At 40.9% G+C, this 21,595-nt stretch overlaps 2 protein-coding genes across 2 annotated transcripts in view; one reads left to right on the plus strand and one right to left on the minus strand.

The window, feature by feature from the left end:
• rims4 (regulating synaptic membrane exocytosis 4) overlaps positions 1-7,888 on the plus strand; it is a 29,040-nt gene extending 21,152 nt beyond the window's left edge. Inside the window, exons 4-6 of the mRNA XM_054784898.1 lie at positions 109-210; positions 862-1,001; positions 1,299-7,888. Of these exons, the coding sequence (XP_054640873.1) occupies positions 109-210; positions 862-1,001; positions 1,299-1,517 (461 nt within the window). The 3' untranslated portion in view covers positions 1,518-7,888. The remainder of the gene's footprint in view (positions 1-108; positions 211-861; positions 1,002-1,298) is intronic.
• A 69-nt stretch (positions 7,889-7,957) lies between these two features.
• On the minus strand, positions 7,958-11,805 carry abraa (actin binding Rho activating protein a). Its single transcript, XM_054784897.1, has 2 exons — positions 11,100-11,805; positions 7,958-8,930 (listed from the first exon to the last, which is right to left on the minus strand). Exons 1-2 carry the CDS (start codon positions 11,709-11,711, stop codon positions 8,493-8,495), a joined length of 1,050 nt encoding a protein of 349 aa, XP_054640872.1. The 5' UTR covers positions 11,712-11,805; the 3' UTR covers positions 7,958-8,492.
• Between the last annotated feature and the right edge of the window lie 9,790 nt (positions 11,806-21,595).

Below are 21,595 nucleotides of genomic sequence, written 5' to 3' on the forward strand. Positions count from 1 at the left end.
ATTTTGTGTAATAATAAAGACCTCCACAGACTAAGACCGTTCCTATGTGCACGTCAATGTACTGATTGATTGTTTGAGTCATTGAACGCCACGCTGTGGTCCATTCAGGTGACGTGGAGATCGGCCTGATGGAGAGGAATGGTGGTTTGGAGGTGGAGGTGGTCCAGGCCAGAGGACTCACCATGAAAGCGGGTTCTAAAGGACCTCCAGGTGAACCCCCGACACTCACCCACACAACAGAAGCACTTTGCATTCCATCCCTCATTACTTACAGCCGGGAAAATAAGTATTTGATCCATCTTGAGCAGGGGGACCTTGCGGGCACTGCAGAATCTCAATCCATGACAGTTGATGGTCTTGTAGTCCATTCCAGTCTGGTACAGGTCTATAATCTTGTCCCTTGGGTCTTTTGACAGCTCTTTGGTCTTGCCCATGGTGGTGGAGAGGTTTGAATAATGAGTTGAGATTAGGAGAACTTTCGTAAAGGCACAGGACTCATTTGTGTGTTTCATGGACACATAATTGTTCCATAGGGCTTACAGGCTGGTAGGGGATCAAATACTTATTTTCCCCACTGTGTCATGATCCTCATTCTGTCAAGACTATCTGCTAACTGCGCCGACGTTGGAGTGTAAAAAGGTTGAATTGTGTAACAGCCAACTATTAAAACGCGACTGCGCTTCCGCTCCGTGCTTGCATAATGGCGAAGCAGCCATCTCTCTAATTGCATAAGAACAAAACCAGCAGCAGCTAGAAGGGAGAAAAAACAAAATGTAGAGGGGATAGATTGAAGAGGATAACAAATAACTGAGTGTAAAGTCAGCAAGCATCCTATTGATTTCCCTCCTGGTGTCTTTGCAGCGGCCTACATTAAAGTTTATCTCCTGGAGAATGGCATGTGCGTGGCCAAGAAGAAGACCAAGTCCATGAGGAAGTCTCTGGACCCACTCTACAACCAGGTCCTGGTCTTCTCCGAAAGCCCTCAGGGGAAGGTGGTCCAGGTAAGACATGTTCTTCATCGTCTTGAATGACTTTCATATTCTCCGTACAGCTGCTACAGTTAGCCACTAAGCCCCTCCCCTTTAATTAGCCGCTGTCTGTCTCGGAATGTTGGCGCCTTCATCGCCATGGCAACAGAACACAGTGTCATCCAGTCCTGCAGGTGGCAGTAATGGTCAATGCGCCACCTGCTGGATCTGGTGACTCACTGCAGGCTCTCCAGTGTCCACCAGTCAAAGTAAAAAATAGGCGTTGTTTTCCAAATAAATGCAGATTGTTGTCTTGTGTGCATGTGACAGCTGATAGTTTGGGGCAACTACGGACGCATGGAGCGCAAATGCTTCATGGGCGTGGCCCGCATCCTCCTGGAGGAGCTGGACCTGAGCTCCATGGTGATTGGCTGGTACAAGCTCTTCCCTACCTCGTCCATGGTGGAGCCCACCATGGCGCCGCTCATCCGCCACTCGTCACAAATGTCCCTGGAGAGCGCCATGGGGCCCTGCTGCGAGCGCCCCTGAGGACGACGACCCACAGGTCACCTTTCTGTCCACCCGGGGCTAGCCCGCGTCCACACGGGGCCGTCTCTGAAGAAGATGGCTTGTGGACACGTTCGGGACTGAGGTGCCGTCGGAGGCTAAACTTTGGACGTGTTTTTCTCTCTCGGGACCACTTAAATGAGGATGCTGTTTGGACCGACAGAACGCTGCGGGCTCAGCTCTGCTTCTTCACGTCCATCGGGACCACCCGAGACACTCGCTGTTGTCTTTTAGCTTCCACGGTGTGTGTGTGTGTGGACGCTCTGGACACAAGCTGGAGTTTTGTTTTCCTCGTTCAAACCACGCAATGTTTCACCATCAGACCAAGTTGGCTTTGTAGCAACGTCCAACAACAGGACCTTTGCAGGGACAAGCGTGTACAGTGGTACCTTGGTTTTTGTCATTAATTCGCTCCAAAATGTCTGACAGAAACTGACACGTACGAAAACCGAGGCAGTGTACACATTTTGGCGAGAACAGCCATCAAAAAGCGAATCATACGAAAACTGGGGCGTATGAAACGTGAGGTTTGTATCTTCACATTCTGAGAGGGTTTATCAACACCACTCCCCAAAAAACCTCACAAAATTTGCATCCTTTCCAATGAAGGTGAGTCTGGGGGTGTCCAAAGTGCGGCCCGTAACTCGTCTATTATTATTCTACAGATAAAATCCAACACTACACATCAAAATATTACACAGAAAAGAAACAAAAACATCCAAAATGGCCGACTTAAAGTGCATCTTATGCTGTTTGATGATTTTTGTGCGTCCTGTCGTGATGAACGTGTATTAGATTTCCTGTCAAGCGAACACCTCTGCCTGGTATTTCGGGTTTGCGTCCTGCAATGCGTAAGTTTTCACTAGGATACACATTACACGTACGTTTTCTAGTATTTTACAGCCCTCAGAAATCAATGTGAAAACGTTCCTTATTAATCTGTTCCAAAATGTCCATCATGAATTGAATGTTATGAAAAAGAAATAATGTAAATCCAAATAATGTGTTACACAAACCGAAAAAATGAACAGAAAACACACTTTTATGAAGCATAATTATAGTTTTTCATGCAGAACACAATGCAAAATGCATATAATCAATGAATGAAATGGCTCAATGAACATTTAACATCGATTTTACCTTCATTGAAGACTTTTGGCAAAGATGGTGGAGAGCGGCAAGGGAGGAGGGGAAACGAGAGCCACACAAGACATTACCTTTGTCTTCTGGTACGACTTCTTTCTTGAATTTATTCGGATTTCGCCTGAGCTTTTTGGAACAAAATGATAACGGAAACCGAGGTGCCACTGTATAGACATAAACGCTACCAGTCAAAAGTTTGGAGTCACTTTCTCATACAATAACATGGTAAAGTGTCTGCAAACTTTTGACTGGTCGGTTACACATTCTGTTTGTTCTTATTTTGTACGCGGACAAAAACGTTTTACGCTGCAAAAAAAAAAAATTATTACATAAATATAACCTACTAACTTATCAACAAACCGACATCCTCCTCTAAGCTTTTTTCCTCCCACTCCCAACAATCTTTTCGGATTACTTCAACTTTACTCTCATAAATTGCAACTTTTGTCCAATAAAACTAACCTCCAAATGTCACTGCAAAGTGACTTCATCAGCTATGTGTAATTAAAAGAAAACAACAACAACACGATTGTCATTTGAAGGGAAAATTAGTGCAAGTGTTCTTACTTCCTGGTTGTTGGCCCCGCCTCCTAAAATTTGCCCCCTCACATTATCATGTCTGTCAATCAATGTGACGCTTCAATGTTCATTTCGAGGTTTGGGGCATGTGTAACCCATGTCTGGTCCACCCCCTGCACACACCGGAATGAAAGTCGAGAGTGCTAGCCATTGAGCTAAAAGGAGCGTGACTCTTTGGGCGTCAGGGAGTGAGGTTTACCACCATACTAGATGGCATTCGTTACATCTGTGACCCTGGCGACGTCAGTGGCGCTAAACGTGTTTGTGTCGTTTGCGTTCCTTTTGTCCCGTGTCGTTATGTCGAGACCAAAATGTGTGGAGAGTCTTGTCGCGTCTTTGTACACGTTCTCTGTCAGCTTTGGCTAACTGCTAACAGCTGTTATTGTGCCAACTTTGACCAGCGAGTGTCTTTCTCCTTCCTCGTCAACACTTCAACACAACGCGGCGCGGCGTGTCGTTGTGGGTGACGAATGTAAATGCAGCTAGCTGTCAGCAAGCAGGGGGGAGGAAGGTGTTGTTTCATTTGGGCACTTTATGATTCATAAAGTCTTTTATTTGTGTAAATATTGACATTGTTAGCCAAAGGGTTGAGCTCAGGGGTGTCCAAAGTGCGGCCCGGGGCTTCTTTTTTTGTTCGCCCTATATTTGGCATACAGTAATCCCTTGCCGCTTCGATTGAATACGGCCTACGCGTCATCAAAAATACGCATATTTAAGCAAATTGTATGTGTTTTTTGCTTAAATGAAGCATTTTGATGCATAAAAATTGCTAAATGAAGTGAAATACTAATATAAGGCATTCAGAAGATGCATTTTTGTGATTAGATGTAGTATTCTGCACTGGTCACTAGGTATCAGTAATGCTACATTGATGAGACAATAGCCAACACAGGAAGTACTGTACAGAACAGGAGTTAAAATTTTTAAAAAGAACAACAAGGTTCAGGTTCTTATTAGGTCTACTATATTGGGTAATAGCAGTAAAGGTGACTATCGGGTGTTATTTTGTGTCTCGAGGGCTTGCATAATGTTAAAATGCGTATTTAGAAGGTCGTAAACACATTTTCTATGACCTAACTACGAAAATATTCCATTCATTAATAAGGAATCCTACTTTGCGGAAATTCACGATCACGGTCGGGTCTGGAACCGATTAACCGCGATAAGCGAGGGATTACTGTAACACAAAGCTAAGATGTGGATGTTTTGTTCAGATAGTTTAGCTTATACTGTTTGCATTAAAAACTTTGGACACCCCTGGTGTAGGCTTGACGGATGAGGGCGGGCAGGAACGATGGCGTTTGTAGCGTTAGCGCTAGCACCTGCATGCCCGACGAAAAACAGTCACTAAGGCCTAGCATGAGCGCGAAGCTGCATGCGATGACGGCGAAGCGCTAAATGGGAAACACGATGTAGCGTTCATCTTTTAGCGTTTAAAGTCCGAACAGTTTTTCATTTTTTTGAGGCTAGACTTCAGGACACACACGCCATTGAATGAAATTATAATTATTTGAAAGCGTTGAGGCCTCAGGTTTGCCGGTAGCAGCACTGCAGGGAAATAATAACAATTATTACTGTTATGATTCTATTTTTTACAGAGCTACATTGTGTAAAGCAATAAACTCAAAGCTGCAGTCGGGGCAGTTTTTTAAAGATCCGCCATTGAAAACACGCTAGCTTCTTCAGTGTTGACGCACATGAAAATCTCTTAACTCACTTTTGCAAAAGGCGTTTTTCAACCACATGTTCTTGTACAACTACACTGTATCACAACTGTTTCTAATATCTTCACCCTCTCACGTAGCTTAATAAGGTCACCAAAATATTAGAAACAACACAATAATAAATGTATTGTTATGTTATGTGTCATCATCAAGGCTTGTTGTCACTGCTAAATACACTGCAGATGTATTATTATGGGATACAATATATTTATTTAGATGATTTTTCATGTAAGCCGTGGAGCGGCTGCTTGGACGGCGAGGGGCTGCTTTCCGAAATACAAACAAATGCAAGCTCTAGTAGAAATATTTCATATTTAGTACAAACCAAGCAGCGGAGGAAGTGTCAGTGTTTCTTTCTGAATGTTTTTCGGTGCCAAAAACTTTGTTTGCAGGGCTAACTGAGAATCACTGAGTTTACAAACTCGTCCAAACGGCAGATGAATGACTTTCAAGTCACCTTGAGTCGCCGTTAGCGGCTAGCCTAGCTTCCTAGTGGTAAAGTGTGGCTGTGTCTCTCACATGGAATACTTCCGTCAGTACACTTCAATAAGTATACTGTGGCTGTGCACTTCCACACTTACACTTAGTATTATGAGTGCAAGTGTGCTCACGCTGAGGCATATGGCAAAATTCAGTGCACTCAACACATTGCAAATGGTGAGTGCAGTGACGCACACTTACCACCCTCAATAGTGGCCATCTTGGCTACGTGACGGAAGCAGTGGCACTAACTTGAGTGGTTGCAATTCACACTTAAAAAGGAGTGGAAATAGACGAATATTGGGATCATCATTTCTGGTAAGTGCACAACGAGAATAGTAAATTTGGAACAGCACTACACTGTCAAACTGCACTCAGGAACTAAGTACGCAGTGTACACTGTATACTTATTGAAGTGTAAGTCAGCAAGTGCGTATTTAAACAGCCTGCGTCTCAAATGGAATACTTCCATCAGTACACTTTGATAAGTACAGTATACTGTGGCTGTGTTTCATTTCCCGCACTCAAGTGCATAAGTGCGCTCATGCTCAGATTTATGGCAAAATGCAGTACACTGACAGTACCCGGATGTTTCACTCAACACGTCTCAAATTGTGAGCGTACACCCTGGACACTTAACACCCTCAGTAGTCGCCCTCTTGGCTACAAAGTGGAAGGGGGAGGGACTAACTTGAATGGTTGAAATTCACAATTAAATAGGAGAGGAGGCAAATAAACATTGCGATCCTCATTTCTGGTAAGTGCGCAATGAAAGAAGTGGATTTGGAACAGCACTGCACTGTCAACATTTGCGGCCTCATACTGTAAGTACGCAGTGTAAACAGTATACTTATTGATGTGTAAGTCAGCAAGTGTGCACTTCAATATGTATACTGTGTGTGTAACCCGCCCGGGCCACCCCGCCCTGCACACACCCGGGGCTCGAACCACGGTCCATCGAATGAGAGTTGACAGTGCTAGGCATTGAGCTGTCAACTCTACGTCCAGCGCGACTCTTAAGGCTTCGGGGACTGAGGTTTACAACCATACTCTCCTGAGTACCTGAGTGCGCAAGTTTTGACAGTGGAGTGTAGCTGTGGCAAATCCATTACCGTCATTGTGCACTTACCGGAAATGATGATTACAATATTTATGCACTTCTTCTTTTCTCCTTTTTATAGTGAATTGCAACCCCTCAAGTTAGTTCCTCCCCTTCCACTATATAGTCAATATGGTGACTCTTGAGGTTGCACACTAACCATTTAGGGCGTGTTGAGTGCAGACTTCTCAGTGTGAACGTACTTATGCCCTCAAAAGGCCTAAGTACGTAAGTGCACCGATTGAGACGCAGTTTGTGTGCTTTGAACAATGTTAGATGACTTTAAGCGGAACTGCTATAATCTGACCTGTTTAACTTGCTGTTTCTTGATGACGGCATTCAACTGTAGCGACACACGACGACGTTATTAAAGTCGTTGTGATTTGAGGGAACTTCCTGGTCACATGACAAAATGTGGCGGCCTTGGCGGAGGTCTGCTCATGCTATATTTAGGGTTAGACTCAGTCAGCGGAGGCCTTAAACACACCACAAGGACTAACATAACAAAAAAAAAAGCATAGATGTTTGATTTGTGAACTGACAAAGCTGTCTGTCACATTCGGGAATGAATACGAAAATGATTCAGCAACACTTTTTCCTAACAAGACAAATGTATTTCTTAACAGTCAACTTCTGCTCCTGTTTGTTTTGTCTATGATTGTTTGAATGCACATGATATTTTGTGACTTGGACTAAATAAAGTACAATGACAAATGCAAAAAATGAATCAAATGCGTCTCTTCCTTTGTCTTTTTCGAGCTATTTGCATCATTTAGGACTTTTTATTACATTTTTTCATCCATCCATCATAAAGCTTGCATTACCTGTTCAGACCGTGTTTTAAGTCACGTTTCAACTGCCATACAAGTGTAAAAAGAAGTTATCCACTGTTGATAAGTAACGCATTTAAACCAACAATTAACCAAAATTCTCTTCACAAAGGATTAACACAGTTGACTTTGAGGTGTACATTGTGTCGTACAGTCCCTACAATCCCTGTTTTACCCAAACTCTAATCCCTAACCCCAGCCGATACCTGTAACCCCCACTCTAACCCTAACCCTAATCCTACCCTAACCACTAACCCTGACATAACCATATCTCTCACCCTAACCAAACCCAAATCCTGAACCCGGACGAGTAACCCTAACCCTAAATCCTAACTCAAACCTAACCCAATCCTAACACTAACTCTAATTCTACCCTATCCCCTCACCCTCATTCTACCCAACCCCAACTCTAACCCTAATCTTTAACCCGTGATCCTAACCCTAAATCCTAACTCTAACTCTAACCCTAACCCAACCCTAACGCTAACTCTAACTCTACCCGAACCCCTAACTTTTATCCTACCCAACCCCAACCCTAATCCCCAACCCGAACTTGAAACCCTAACCCTAAACCCTAACCTAATGCTAACTCTGGCTCTACCCTAGCCCCTCTCATCCTACCCATCACCAACTCTAAGACTAATCCCTAAAACGAATCCGTAACCCTAACCCTAAATTTGAACTCTAACCCTAACCCAACTGTAATTCTAACTCAACCAAACCCTGATCTCTCATTTTACCCCAATCCCAACTCTAACCCTAAGGCTTACCCTCAACCTAACCTAAACCCTAAATATTGACTCTAACCCTACCTGAACACAACCCTAACTGTAACTCTACATTAACCCTTAACTCCCATCCTACCCCAACCCCAACTCTAACCCTAAACCCTAATTCCCTAACCCTAATCCTAAAATGCGTGGTTTAGAATTAAGGTCTTCTTCAAGTCTCATGAGGTTTGTCAAAGCATGACAGGTTTTTGTGCAACCTTAGAGGTATTTTAACTTTGGTCAAGTAGTACGACCTCAGAGGCAAAGTAGCGCTAGCAGCTAGCATGTTTAAAACTTCCAGTAGGTCCACCGAGAAGGTTTCTCCCACGGTGTCAGTCCGTCAGCGTGATGACGACATGATCGTCCTGTCCTTTCCACAGCATCTCACCGTCAAAGTGGAGCATCTTGTGCTTGCGGCAGCGCAGCAGGATGCCCACCACCTTGTCCGAGATCTTCACGTAGCGGTCAAAGAGGCGTCCGAAGGTGACCACCACCCTGCCGTCTCGGTCCTTGAAACCCATGTCTCTGATGATCCACACCATCTCCTCCATCTCCCTGTGGATGTGCCTGTGGGCCCGGTCGCCCCGCTCGGCCGTCTTGGAGCCTTCTTTGGGGCGCCCGTAGCCGCTGTCGCCCTTGCGGAGGCGCTGGCTCATGGCGTAGTCGTGGTCAAAGTCCTCGCTGAAGGGATTCAGCTTCTGGCCCTCCACGTGCTGCTCGGACCACTGCTGCCAGCGGCTCTTGATGTCGCCCATGGTGGCGATCTTAATCTAGGGAGGAGGCACATGGTGTTATTTGGTCAGCTCTAGTTGTGTTAAATCAACAGAGTTCCTACTCTGACATGGACCAATCATTTCATGTGTGAGGATTGTGGCCAGCAGGGGGCATGATGAAGCGTACTATTATTAGTGTTACTTATTGTCGTTACATCACGTCTTTTTTTGCTCTTTTTTTCTTTTTTTTTCTTGCTGTATTGTATTTTTAGAATGTAACTCGAGGCAATAAAAGGCAAGCTGCAGGCTGCACTTTGGTGCATCTTTTTTAGTCTTCTTTTGAGCGTCCACCTGTTAGCTGTCAATCAAGGCCGTCTTCACCTTTGGCTTGTTTTGTGGCTGCCGCACCTGAAGGTCGACTCCAGGTTTATTGACGTGGCGCTGCAGGCCAGCTCCTGTTTTAACGACTCCCAGCACGGCCTTTTATAGGCCACATTTTAGTGTCGCACTTGTGTTTGGAGTTGGATTTCTTCGAGCGACGTCAAAGTGACGGCATTGGTTTGTGCTGGAATGTTTTGGCAGACCAATCAGAACGCCGTGCATTTTGTTTTTGTGCTGTGACAATGATGGAGGACTTCACGTGTGACACTCAGACAAATAACTTCTTCAATTTTCACGGGAAAAAAAGTGCTTAAGACACCACAATGAACAGGCAGGCGGCTGTCCCTAAAGCCTGGACGCATAGGGAAAATATATATATTTAAACAATTATTTAAAAAATAATAATATTGAACATTTTTAATTTAATATATACAGGGTGTCTGGACATATAATCTACATGTATAATATACATGTATACTATGTTTAATACAATTAATTAATTTCATCAAATTAAAAATACATTAAATACAAAATCTATTATAATAAAATAAATAAATTGCATATAAAAAATATAAAAGATCTATTTATATTACAGTATATAATTTGTTTATATTATATATATTCAATGTTTATATATACAGTATATATATTATAATAAATAATTATAATTAATAATAGAAGTTCTAATATTGTAAGTTCTAATATTAAAATGTTAATATAAATATTGTTTTTAAATTATTGTATAATACAGTGTATGCATTTTGTGTCCAGACTTTAGGGTACACCCTGTACAATATAAATAACAATATGTAAAATATAATAATACAATAAATTTACACATTAGTTTTGATTTTGATTATTCTTATTTTTATTATTATTATTGTTATTATTAAATAATGAATTCTTTAATGCATTATTATATAATTATTATATTTTTGTAAAATTGATGTAAGTGTGAATATTATACAGCATGTCCAGGCTTTAGGGTACAGCCTGTATTATATAAATACATATTTTATTATTTTAAATTTTATATATTCATTTCAATATAGGTGTTATTGTTTTGTATGTGTTTAAAATGTTTTGTTTATTGTATTATATATTTAAAATATTTGTATTATTATTACTATTTAATAATGAAATATCTAACATATTATTACCTAATTATTATTTTGATTATTATTTCTATAATATATGTATATGGGAATACTGTATGTTACAATATGTCCAGACTTTAGAGCACACCTGCTATAATATAAATACACATTTTATTAATTTTAATTGTATATATTAATTTTAATATAATTATTTATAAAAAATAATTTAAAAAAATCTTTTAATTGTTGTTTTTAAAATAACAATTATTTTAAAATATTTTTTCATGCATTGTTAATTATTTAATTATTAATAGGTTATTAATTGAATCAAACTTTTTGTATAATGTATACATTATTATATGTCCAGACTAGAGGGACATTTTGTATTACTTTTTGGTACCTGAAGGGCGGCGCCAGACACTTTGCAGTGTGTTGGTTGGCTGAAACAGAATGGTCACTTCAATGTATGGTAGACAAAATATGCTCTTTTGAATAAATCCTCTGGAAGATGAGCACTCCTGAGGTTGTATAATTGGAAATCTGTCTCTAATTTTCTGGAAAAGTCCTAAAAAACTCAATGCTTGAGCCACCAGCAGCCTGACGGGACCTCAGTTCAGTGAGCATCTTCCACGGTGTGACTACGCTATGACGACACGCTGTTTACGTTATGCTGACCTCGCCCACACACACACACACACGCGACACATCTGGCCTTTCAGCTGGACTGAAGTGGACCTCTTGCCTCTACCTTGGGCCTGCCTGTCTGTTTTTTGACGTCGGTTGTTTCGGTCTTTGCATCGTTGCCGTCGACGGGTGTCGTCTCGTCCCCCAGTCCGCTGTCCTCCGTGTCCAGGCTGCTGCTCCTGGACCCCAGCTTCCTGTCTTGCAGCATCAACTTCCTGTCATGGATGACGCCTCCTCCAGCACCGTGTAGCGCCCTCATGTGGCGTCGCCGCGTCGGTGATTCGTTGCCCAGGAATGGCTTGCTTTCCTCGGGCCCCGACTCCATCTTGCTCCGGATGGCGCTGACCAAATCTCCGCCGCTGCACTCGCTGTGCTTGGGCTGCACTGTTTTGGTGACGGAGCAGGTTCTGATGGGACTTGCGATGTCGCTAGCGTCTGCAGCGACCACTCGGGGCATTATACTAAGTTTGACCACGTGGTTGCTCTCTTTTTTGTCCTGCTGGTCCACAGAGGAAGGCATCCAGCCGCTGGGGATGGCGTCCTGCTTGTCCGCATGCTCATTGGCCCAGCCCTGCCAGCTCTTGGCCAGGTTGGCCACCATGGCGGCGCATTTGATCTTCCTCACGGCCCGTTTGAATGCCTGAGGCGGCACCGTGCTTGTCCCGCCGCCGCTCATTGTGCCAGAAGAGCTTAGGACAGACCGGTCCAAGCAAGTCCAAGTGTCAAATCTTCTGCTAAGACTGAAGATCCTCTCAGGTCAGCTTGTGAGAACATCCAAAGCCTTTGGGATCGTCACTCGGTCAGTGGGTGAGTCGCCCACTTTGGCTCCAAATGAAGCCCCTTTAAATAGAGCAGCACAGGAAGTGATGTCGCTGGAGGGGTGGGGCCCACGTGAGGCCTTCTCTTGGTGTGCACACACACACACACACACACACAAATGAGTGGGTGGAATTTCTCCCAGTGGGATCCAGTCAACAGGTGTCTAACATTTTTAGAAACTCTGTGACCTCACACACACTCACACACACACATGCATACTCAATGATGTGCGTGTGTGTGTGATCTCATTGTGTGTCATCACGGCAAACAGTGTATTATTATACTGAATTTTACATTTAATATACTGTATATAATAACAATAAATAATATCATAGACATAAATGTGTTTTTTTAATTTAATGTATTAATTAGAGTATAGTTTTATACAGTGTTTAAAAAATAGATAAATATATATTATTTTTACATTTATAAAAATGTATTCATGTTTTTTTTTAGCTAGCTTGTAGTTAATTTATGAGTGATTTATTTATTATTTACTTGTTTGTATAACGTATGTGCATTATGTGTGTACACAGGCAAAATTACACAATTATAAAAATAATATGCACATTTTAAACACTTTAATATATAGAATATAAATTCATAAAAATAAAAATGTTTTTCTTTTTAAGGAATTTAATTTAATGAATTTAATTTATTCTTGTTGATGTATTTAATGTATACAATTATGTGTAATATATATTTTTTCTAATTTTACTGACTAATTAAAAACTTTTTTTTACATTATTTAATTATTTTTATTAATAACTATTTGATATGCTGTTTTTATTATTAATATTATTATTGTTATCATTGTTTTTTTAAATTATTTAATTCATTATTAATTAAACAATTATACAATTTAACAACAACTATTATATGTATACTATTATATTTAGTTATTTATAATTTTAAAAAAAGATTTACAAATTATTTAATTTTGATTTATATATATATATATACAGTATATATATATATTAGTAGTAGTAGTAAACTAAACTTTTTTTGGTCAATAATGTACTGTATGTTTATTGTATGTCCAGATTTTAGGGACACCCTGTATCATTTCCCAAAAGTGTCACACGCTCAACACAAGTACACTTCATTAGGTACACAAATTCAGCGTTTACAAAAATCGTAATGTTGTTGACTTTTGATGTATTCATTTATAAATATGATTATTATTGTGCTGCCCGATGTGCTGGAGTGTAAATAATAAAAGTGTGCAAAACCTAATGGTTAAAGAAACAAGAAATGACAGTCATCAGTTGCGTTGTGTTCTTACACTGAATGTTGTAAACATGTACGTGTTAATAAGTGTGTTGTTTTTTTTTGTCGCACTGTGAACAAAAGGCCGTGCATCTTGGAGTCTGTTGTCGCCACATGGTAGTCATTGTGTGTCTTTCATTAACACGCATGGCAAACATGACATGGTTTCTGCTTTTCAGTCATACGGTAGTAAACAGTGTTGATCATGTCCGTGCGTGTGTGTTCTTCTCAAACACTCTAAATGTGTGTACCAACTAAAATATCCAACTGGGTCTGAGCCAGCTCCAGTTTCCAGCATGCTTGCGTGTGTGTGTGTGTGTGTGTGTGTGTGTGTGAGCGTGTGAGAGCATACGTGTACGTACATGTTCCACGTCCCATGCCAGAAGCTTCCTCACATGCACGTTCCCACCCCCTGCCGTGCACGGCACGCACAGAAATAGACACGGCTGGCACTAGGAAGGCCAATAATGTGTGTGTGCGTGTGTGTTCATACAGTATCACAGTTTGGGAGACGCCACAGAGGCGACAAATGATGGCGCAGGAACGGATGACACTTGACGGAATATTTTAAAAACACACTTAAATTCCAGAAGCGGCAGCATTCTCGGTGAGATACGTTTGTGTCTGCACTACAGGTCACATTTTAACATTCTTGAGAAGTGGAACCGCTGACGTACATCAGTAACTTATCATTTCAGACCGGCACATTTCCTAACAAAATGAAAACTTCCAATTTTCAAAAATGTAGACGAACATCAATTTACAAATTATTGCCATTTTCGTTATTACCACAATTTTCCCAAATGATTGAAAAGCTATTCAACAACAGGTTGGACAGATTTATTAATAAGAGTAAATTACTAGCGGACAGCCAATATGGATACACAGCTAACATTTCAACTTCCATGGCACTGATGGAAATCACTGAGGAAATGACCAACGCTATTGACCATAGAAAGGGTGCAGCTGCGGTATTTATGGATTTGACAAAAGCTTTCAAGACAATTAATCACAACATCCTAATTACGAAATTAGAACGGTATAGAATCAGAGGGTTAGTGTTGAATTGGGTTTAAAGCTATCTAGCAAACAGGAAGCAATATGTGAAGCTCGGAGAATATACTTTGGCATGCTTAAATATATCGTGCGGCGTACCCCAGGGTCCAATACTGGCACCAAAACTGTTTAACCTATATATAAATGACATCTGCAAAGTCATTAGGACCTAAAAGCTATTATTATTTGCAGACGATATTACTGTCGTTCGTTCTGGAGAAAGCACACAAGAGCTAATAGAAAAAGTCACAGAGGAAATGACTTTACCAAAAAGATGGTTTCAGAAAAACAGATTATCCCTGAACCTGAATAAAACTAAGACAATGCTATTTGGTAATAGCAGAAAGGAAAATTATGCACAAATACAAACTGATGGTGTGGACATTGAAAGGGCGAACGAAAATATATATCATCTGGGGATCATAATAGATGAAAAAGTTGAGCTGGAAAGCTCACATTAAAAATATACGACACAAAGCGTCGAGAAATACATCAATATTGAATAAAGCAAAAATCACTCCACACATTCTCTGGTATTACCTTATCTAACTTATTGTGTGGAGATACAGCATGGGGAAATAACTATAAAAGCACACTGCACAAGCTAAATGTACTACAAAAGAGATCAGTTAGGATAATCAGTAATGCCGCGTATAGAGAACATACAAATCCTCTATTTTCTAAAATCTATTAACTATTCAAATTTGCTGATCTAGTACATTTTCAAACAGCTAAAATTATGCATAAAGCAAACAATAACCTGTTATTCTCAACATTCATCCATCCATCCATCCATTTTCTATACCGCTTCTCCTCTTTAGAGTCGCGGGGGCATGCTGGAGCCTATCCCAGCTGACTTCGGGCGACAGGCGGGGTACACCCTGGACTGGTCGCAAACAACCATTCACACTCACATTCATACCTATGGACAGCAAGAGAGGGGAAATATGACTTTGGGGAAAAATTTAACTTAAAACTTAAAACTTATACGCGACAACAACGCTAGAAACCTTCAGCATCTCAGTTCATGGAATCCAATTATGGAATGGATTGAGCAAGGAACTCAAACAACGCACTAAAATGAGCCATTTCAAGAAACAATGCAAGCGGTTGTTGCAGTGGAACCACCGTGTACATACAGTATAATGCTATGTCTAATCACTGCTACACTTGCTACTAACTCGTGGGTTCATTGTCTGCACTCACCCATTATCCAACTCTGCTCTGCTCTGTCTAGTTTGTCAATATCTGTTATATCTTGTCAACGCTATGTCTAATCACCCTGATGAGGATAAGCGGCATAGAAAACAGATGGATGGATGTCTGATCACTACTGCACTTCTTACTAACTCCTCATTCTTGTGAGTTGATTGCCAGTACTCCCCCACTATCCAACTATGTTCTGTTATGCCTATTTCATACTTATTATTTATCATGATTGTCGTATGAAATATTTACATTATATTTATAATATATTTTATAATATTTACATTACCACATGTTACATGTATTTTTAACCAGCAAAGAGTGCATTTGGAATACAGGATGTGAAAAAATGTATTGCAATTGATGTCAAACGGATGGGGGGGGCGGGATTAAATAAACTTAGCTTCTTCCTACTCCTTTTGGACATGTGGAACTGTGAATTGTAATAAGTGATGTATTCCAGTGTAACTTGTATGCATCCATCCATCCATTTTCGATGCCGCTCTCCTCGTTAGGGTCGGGTGGGGGTATGCTGGAGCCTATCCCAGCGGACTTCGGGATGTTCAAATAAATTAAACCATAACCATAACCGAGTGAAAAACTGTCAGTAATAATAGAAATAGAAATATTCTGTTCCAGGGTCAAATTGCGGCTGTCATAAAAGCATTATTACGCGTTTGTTGGAAGTCACCTTTTAACGCCATACAAGTGTAAAAATAAGTTGTTAACAAAAAAACCTTAAACATTTTCATTTAAATTTCAGGCCAATTAACCAATTTCGTAATAAATCCAAAAAATAGTTTAAAGTTTTTTATTGACGTCTGAGTCAGATGACACCTCCCTTTAACTCCATCCATCCACCTTCTATGCCGCTTATCCTCACGAGGGTCACGGGTATGCTGGAGCCTACTCCAGCTGCCTTTGGGAGAGAGGCGGGGTACAGCCAGCCAATCGCAGGGCACATATAGACAAGCAACCATTCACACTCACATTCATACCTATGGACAATTTAGAGTCGCCAATTAACCTAACATGGATGTGTTTGGAATGTGGGAGGAAGCCAGAGTACCCGGAGAAAACCCACACACGCACGGGGAGAACATACAAACTCCACACAGAAATGCCCAACGGAGATTCAAACCCAAATCTTCCCGATCTCCTGACTGTGTGGCCCACATGCTAACCACTAGGCCCTCCCTTTCACTCATATGTGCTCATAAGAAGGTTCGGATGCACGTTTGGCTCCAACGTGTTGCTGTCATTTTTATTCCGTTAAAAAAAAAAAGATTCACCCTGCAGAAATAAATGTTATAAAAATGTTAAAATGATGAAATTGTTGTTCATTGTGACAGAAAAATAGCTTGAGAGTGACATGTGCGTCGCTATTTGGACGGTTTGTCTTCTTGGCAGCATTAAGGAGAGCCAGACGCCAGATCTGATTACTGCACACACACGCACACCCCCCCTCCCCACACACACACACACACACACATGCACACACACACACACACACACACACAAATAAATAAAGATGAGACACTGTATTCATACACTGATGACGTGAAGAGAACGTTTGTCTCAGTGACATCGTGTCTACTCAGAAGAAGCACGTGGATGTTCACAGTGCGGCCACCGGGGGACGCTCTGGCACACACGGTCAACGCCAATAAAATTATATCTTTCACTTTTCTACCTTCAAGCTCCTCTTAATACTTCAAGATGAGCGCGGACGTCGTCTTTCTGACCGAAGCGAGGGCCTGGTGTGTCGTTGCGCACGTTTTCTGTGCAAATTTTGATGCATTCGAGTTGAGAGGTTCCACCGCGAATTTGACACCACTAAACTCTTACGCTCATACAGTATCTTCAACTAAAACGGGTAAAACAAATATGATATTATTACGGCAAACTTTGGCATTGATCCGATACCAAGTAAATAGAGGGCAGGTATTGCTGAACATTTTCAAGATAATTGAATGATTTTGTGATTTTGTCTTTAGTTAAGAAAGAAATTCATGATTATAATCAGAATAAAACACGAGACAAAAATTTTAGGCAAACAAGAAAATATTTTTAAACATTTATTTGTTTATGTAGTATATATACCTACAGTATATACACCTGTTATGGTCTCCCAAACAGGTCCGAGGTGACGGGTCAGACAAAGAGTATTTCAGAAGACCCTATGGCAAACACCAAAATTAGGGACCGCACCCGACGTTGGGCACCGAGGCCTCGCCCTGCAGCCAGGCCTGAGGGACGGGCTCGTAGGCGAGTGCCTGGTCGTCGGGTCTTCACCCATGGCCGGCCGGTCACAGCCCAAAGAAGCCATGCGGGGCCTCCCCCCAGTAGACCCACCACCAGCGGGGGCAAGCATAAGGGTCCGGTGCCGTGCATCTTGGGTAGCAACATTTTGGGTTCTGGAACCAAACTCCCCGAGAGGAGCTGGACCTCGTTCTACTGCCGCAGGGGAGAAGCGGCAAGCTGGTGTGGGTTTATTATTAGCCCCCCAGCTCGGTGCCTCTGTGTTGGCATCATCCTCGGTGAACGAGAGGGTCACTTCCCTACGTGCTAAACAGCCGCTCAGAGTACCCAACCTTCTTGGGCTCTATGAGGGGAGTGCAGGGGAGCATCCCTGCTGGTTCTACTGGGCGACTTCAACGCCCATGTGTGCAATGACAGTGGGGCCTGGAGGGGCGTGATTCGGAGAAACGGCCTCCCGATCTGAACCAGTGCGGTGTAATGTTCTTGGACTACTGTGCAAACCACAGTTTGATAATAACAAACATCATTTTCGAACATAAGGATGTCCATAGGCACACCTGGCATGAGGACACCCAAGGCTGCAGGATATGATCGACTTTGTAGTTGTATCATCAAACCTGCGTCCGCATGTTGTGGACACGCGGATGAAAAGAGTGGCTGAGCTGTCAACTGATCACCACCTGGTGATGGGTTGGATTAGATGGTGGTGGAGAATACCGGACAGACCTGGCAGACCTCTCGTCTCTGCAATTCACAGACAATGTGGTCCTGATGGCCTCATCTGGCTGTGACCGTCAGCGTTAATTAGGGTGGTTTGCAGCTGAGTGTGAAGCTGAGACTCAGCACCTCCAAATCCGAGGCCATGATTCTCAGTCGAAAAAGGGTGGATTGCACCCTCCAGGTTGGAAGTGAGGTCTTGCCCCAGGTAGAGGAGTTAAGGTATCTTGTGGTCTACAGGGTGTACCCCGCCTGTCGCCCGAAGACAGCTGGGATAGGCTCCAGCATGCCCCCGCGACCCTAATGAGGATGAAGTGGTATAGAAAATGGATGGATGGAAATTCAATAACTTATTTGTAGTTAATGAACATGTATGTACCAAATCTAATCAGAATAAAACATGTGGCAAAGATTTTAGGCAAGCAAAAACATTTTTTTAAATAAAATTTTTGCATTTAATGAAGAATTAATGTATATATTTTGTCTGTTAATTTAATAATTAAATATATAATATTAAATATATTATTCTAATAGATACATTTAATTAAATACAAATTTTAACAATGATTAATATTTTTAATGTATATGATAATACTGTATATAACTTTTAATATGATTATATATATATATATATATATATATATATATATATATATATATATATATATATATATATATATATATATATATACAGTCAAACTTGTCTATAGCGGCCACTAGAGGGAGTCTGCAAAAGTGGCCGCTATAGACTGGTGGCCTCTATAGACAGGTTGGCGTCCAGTTTGAATGTTGACCAGTAGAGGAAAAAAAAGAAAAAAAAGGGAAAAAAATAATAATAATAATGTTGACCAGTAGATGGCACTGCGGACTGCTGATAAAAGTTGTACAGCACTACTAGGCTTGTTATTATCATGGTTCATGGTTTTAATCCTGAACATGCATGAGTCAAACAGTAGCACATCACATAGTACAATTCACAATTTTGCATGTCCAAAAAGGAGTAGTAAGAAGCAAAGCTTATTTAATCCTACCCCTCATCCGTTTCAAATCAGTTGCAATACATTTATTCACCTCTTGTTCTTCCAAGTGTACTTTGTAGGTCTACATGACAATGTAGTGCAATCATAGCCAAGGTTTTTACTTACTAAAAGAAAGCTAGAGGCTTAATAATAACTGATAAATGATAAAATACTTCAGTTAAGTACAACCGAACTCAGTTTTGCTCTCGCTGCCGCATGCATGCTAGCATATGTTTTTTTTTTATTGTAGCGTCGCTGGGAGCACGTCCTGTTCCCAGCCTAATTTGCGGTAATGTTTTGGTGCAAATGCTCTTAAAGTTACATGTTTGACCAGGAAATAGCAAGCTCAAAAGAAGACGGCTTTTTTATGTGGAACAACTGACAGTTTGTGTGGATCTTGTGAATGATTGTGACTGAGCTAGGACTCAGTAATTAAAGTCTACACATGACGCCTTCATTGATTGAAAAACAAAACTTTTTCGTGCATGAAGCTTCTACTTGAGTCGGTAATTTGGCCGCTATATGCAGTCAGATATTGACCAAGGGAGACAAAATGGTTGGCTGCTGGCTGCGTTGGACAGGTGACTGCTATACACAGGGTCTATAAGATGTAAATTTGCTGGGGGGGATTTTTCAGTGGCTGCTATAGGCAGGTGGCCCTTCTATAAAGGTGGCCGCTAAGACAGGTTTGACTGTATATATATATATATATATATATATATATATATATATATATATACATACACACACATATATATATACAGTATATATATATAAATATATACTGTATATATATAATAAAATAAATCTACTTGGGCAAATATTTTAGGCAAACGAGAAAATATTTTACAATATTTTAAAATCTAAATTTTTTAATATAATATCTATATAATATATATATATATTTAATTAAATAAAAATGTTACTTATTTGATTTCATTATATATAATACTGTATATAAATATATGTTTATATAATGTCTACATTAAAGTATTAATAATAAACTTTAATGCTATAAATATTTCACTATACATATTTGTCGTATTTGTAACTGCTTTCTTTGTAACAAAATTTTCAAACAAAAAATGCAATCTATTTTAAAATAAGACAAAAACAAACATTTGTGGAAAATAAACAGAAAAATATTGATCTCATCACCCAATACTGACTCGATCCCCTTGGTATTGTTATTTAAATCGATCCGCCCAACCTTACTACTTGTGGTCCTAAGTGATGTCCCCATGGAGCACATGCGATGACGACGTCACAGTGCTGCTTCATCTGGTAATGGAGTTGATTGACTGATTGACTGACTGGCAGGTGGCCTTTGTGTTCATGTTTACATTTCATTCTCATCAGGCAGAAAGCATCTGCAGTCTTTCTAGACCAAGAACCAAGAACCCATCACAATGGAGGAGGTCAGCAGGACAGGAATGACAATGTATGCATTTAATAAAATGAAACAAAGTGCTTGCGCCATACCCGCCGTAGGAAAGAAACGGAAATATGGAAAAAGCAGCAGTTATGTTTCGGCACATGCATCAGTTCATCAGTGGCGCAGTCAGAGCAGCAGCAGTTCATCCATAATTAAACGCACATAAATCACAGTGTCAGTCAGCACGGCAATGTGACATTTTAATGACCGCTGCGCTATTTCGGGTCAGGCTGACAGGTACACACATTACTCCTTATGGAACCTTCCACCGTCTTTTCTTCTTGAGGTGGGTTTTGTCTGTATGTGAAGAAACTCACCTCCCTAACACACAATGCATGTTTCTCACCTCACTGGTAGCTCGTCAAAGGACATCATTTGCCCTTTAATAGCATAACACGCAATGGTTAACTTATTTTTTTTTTAGCTTATATGACAATTAAGAAAGGTTTTATGATGGCCACAGCATCAGACTATTTCATTCGTACAAACTGAATTCCTCATGCAGCGGATTCAAATGTGTACCAGCGCTGATGTACTTTTGTTTAATTAATGACAGACACCCATACACGTGCTTGATATGACTTTATTAAACCAATGCTTTACACACACTGAAGAGCTAAAATGAAATCAAGTGACCTTTTTAAAAGCTTGACCGTGTGGGGAGACACAAAAACTCCAACTGCTGACTTCTTCCTTCTGCGGCGCCATCTTGTGGCCACCATGTCACATGCCAGCTCCTGCAAAACTTCACAGCCACAGAGACAAGTGTCAAAATTG

The sequence above is a fragment of the Dunckerocampus dactyliophorus genome, chromosome 8 (genome assembly GCF_027744805.1).
Source record: "Dunckerocampus dactyliophorus isolate RoL2022-P2 chromosome 8, RoL_Ddac_1.1, whole genome shotgun sequence".
Taxonomy (NCBI): Eukaryota; Metazoa; Chordata; class Actinopteri; order Syngnathiformes; family Syngnathidae; genus Dunckerocampus; species Dunckerocampus dactyliophorus.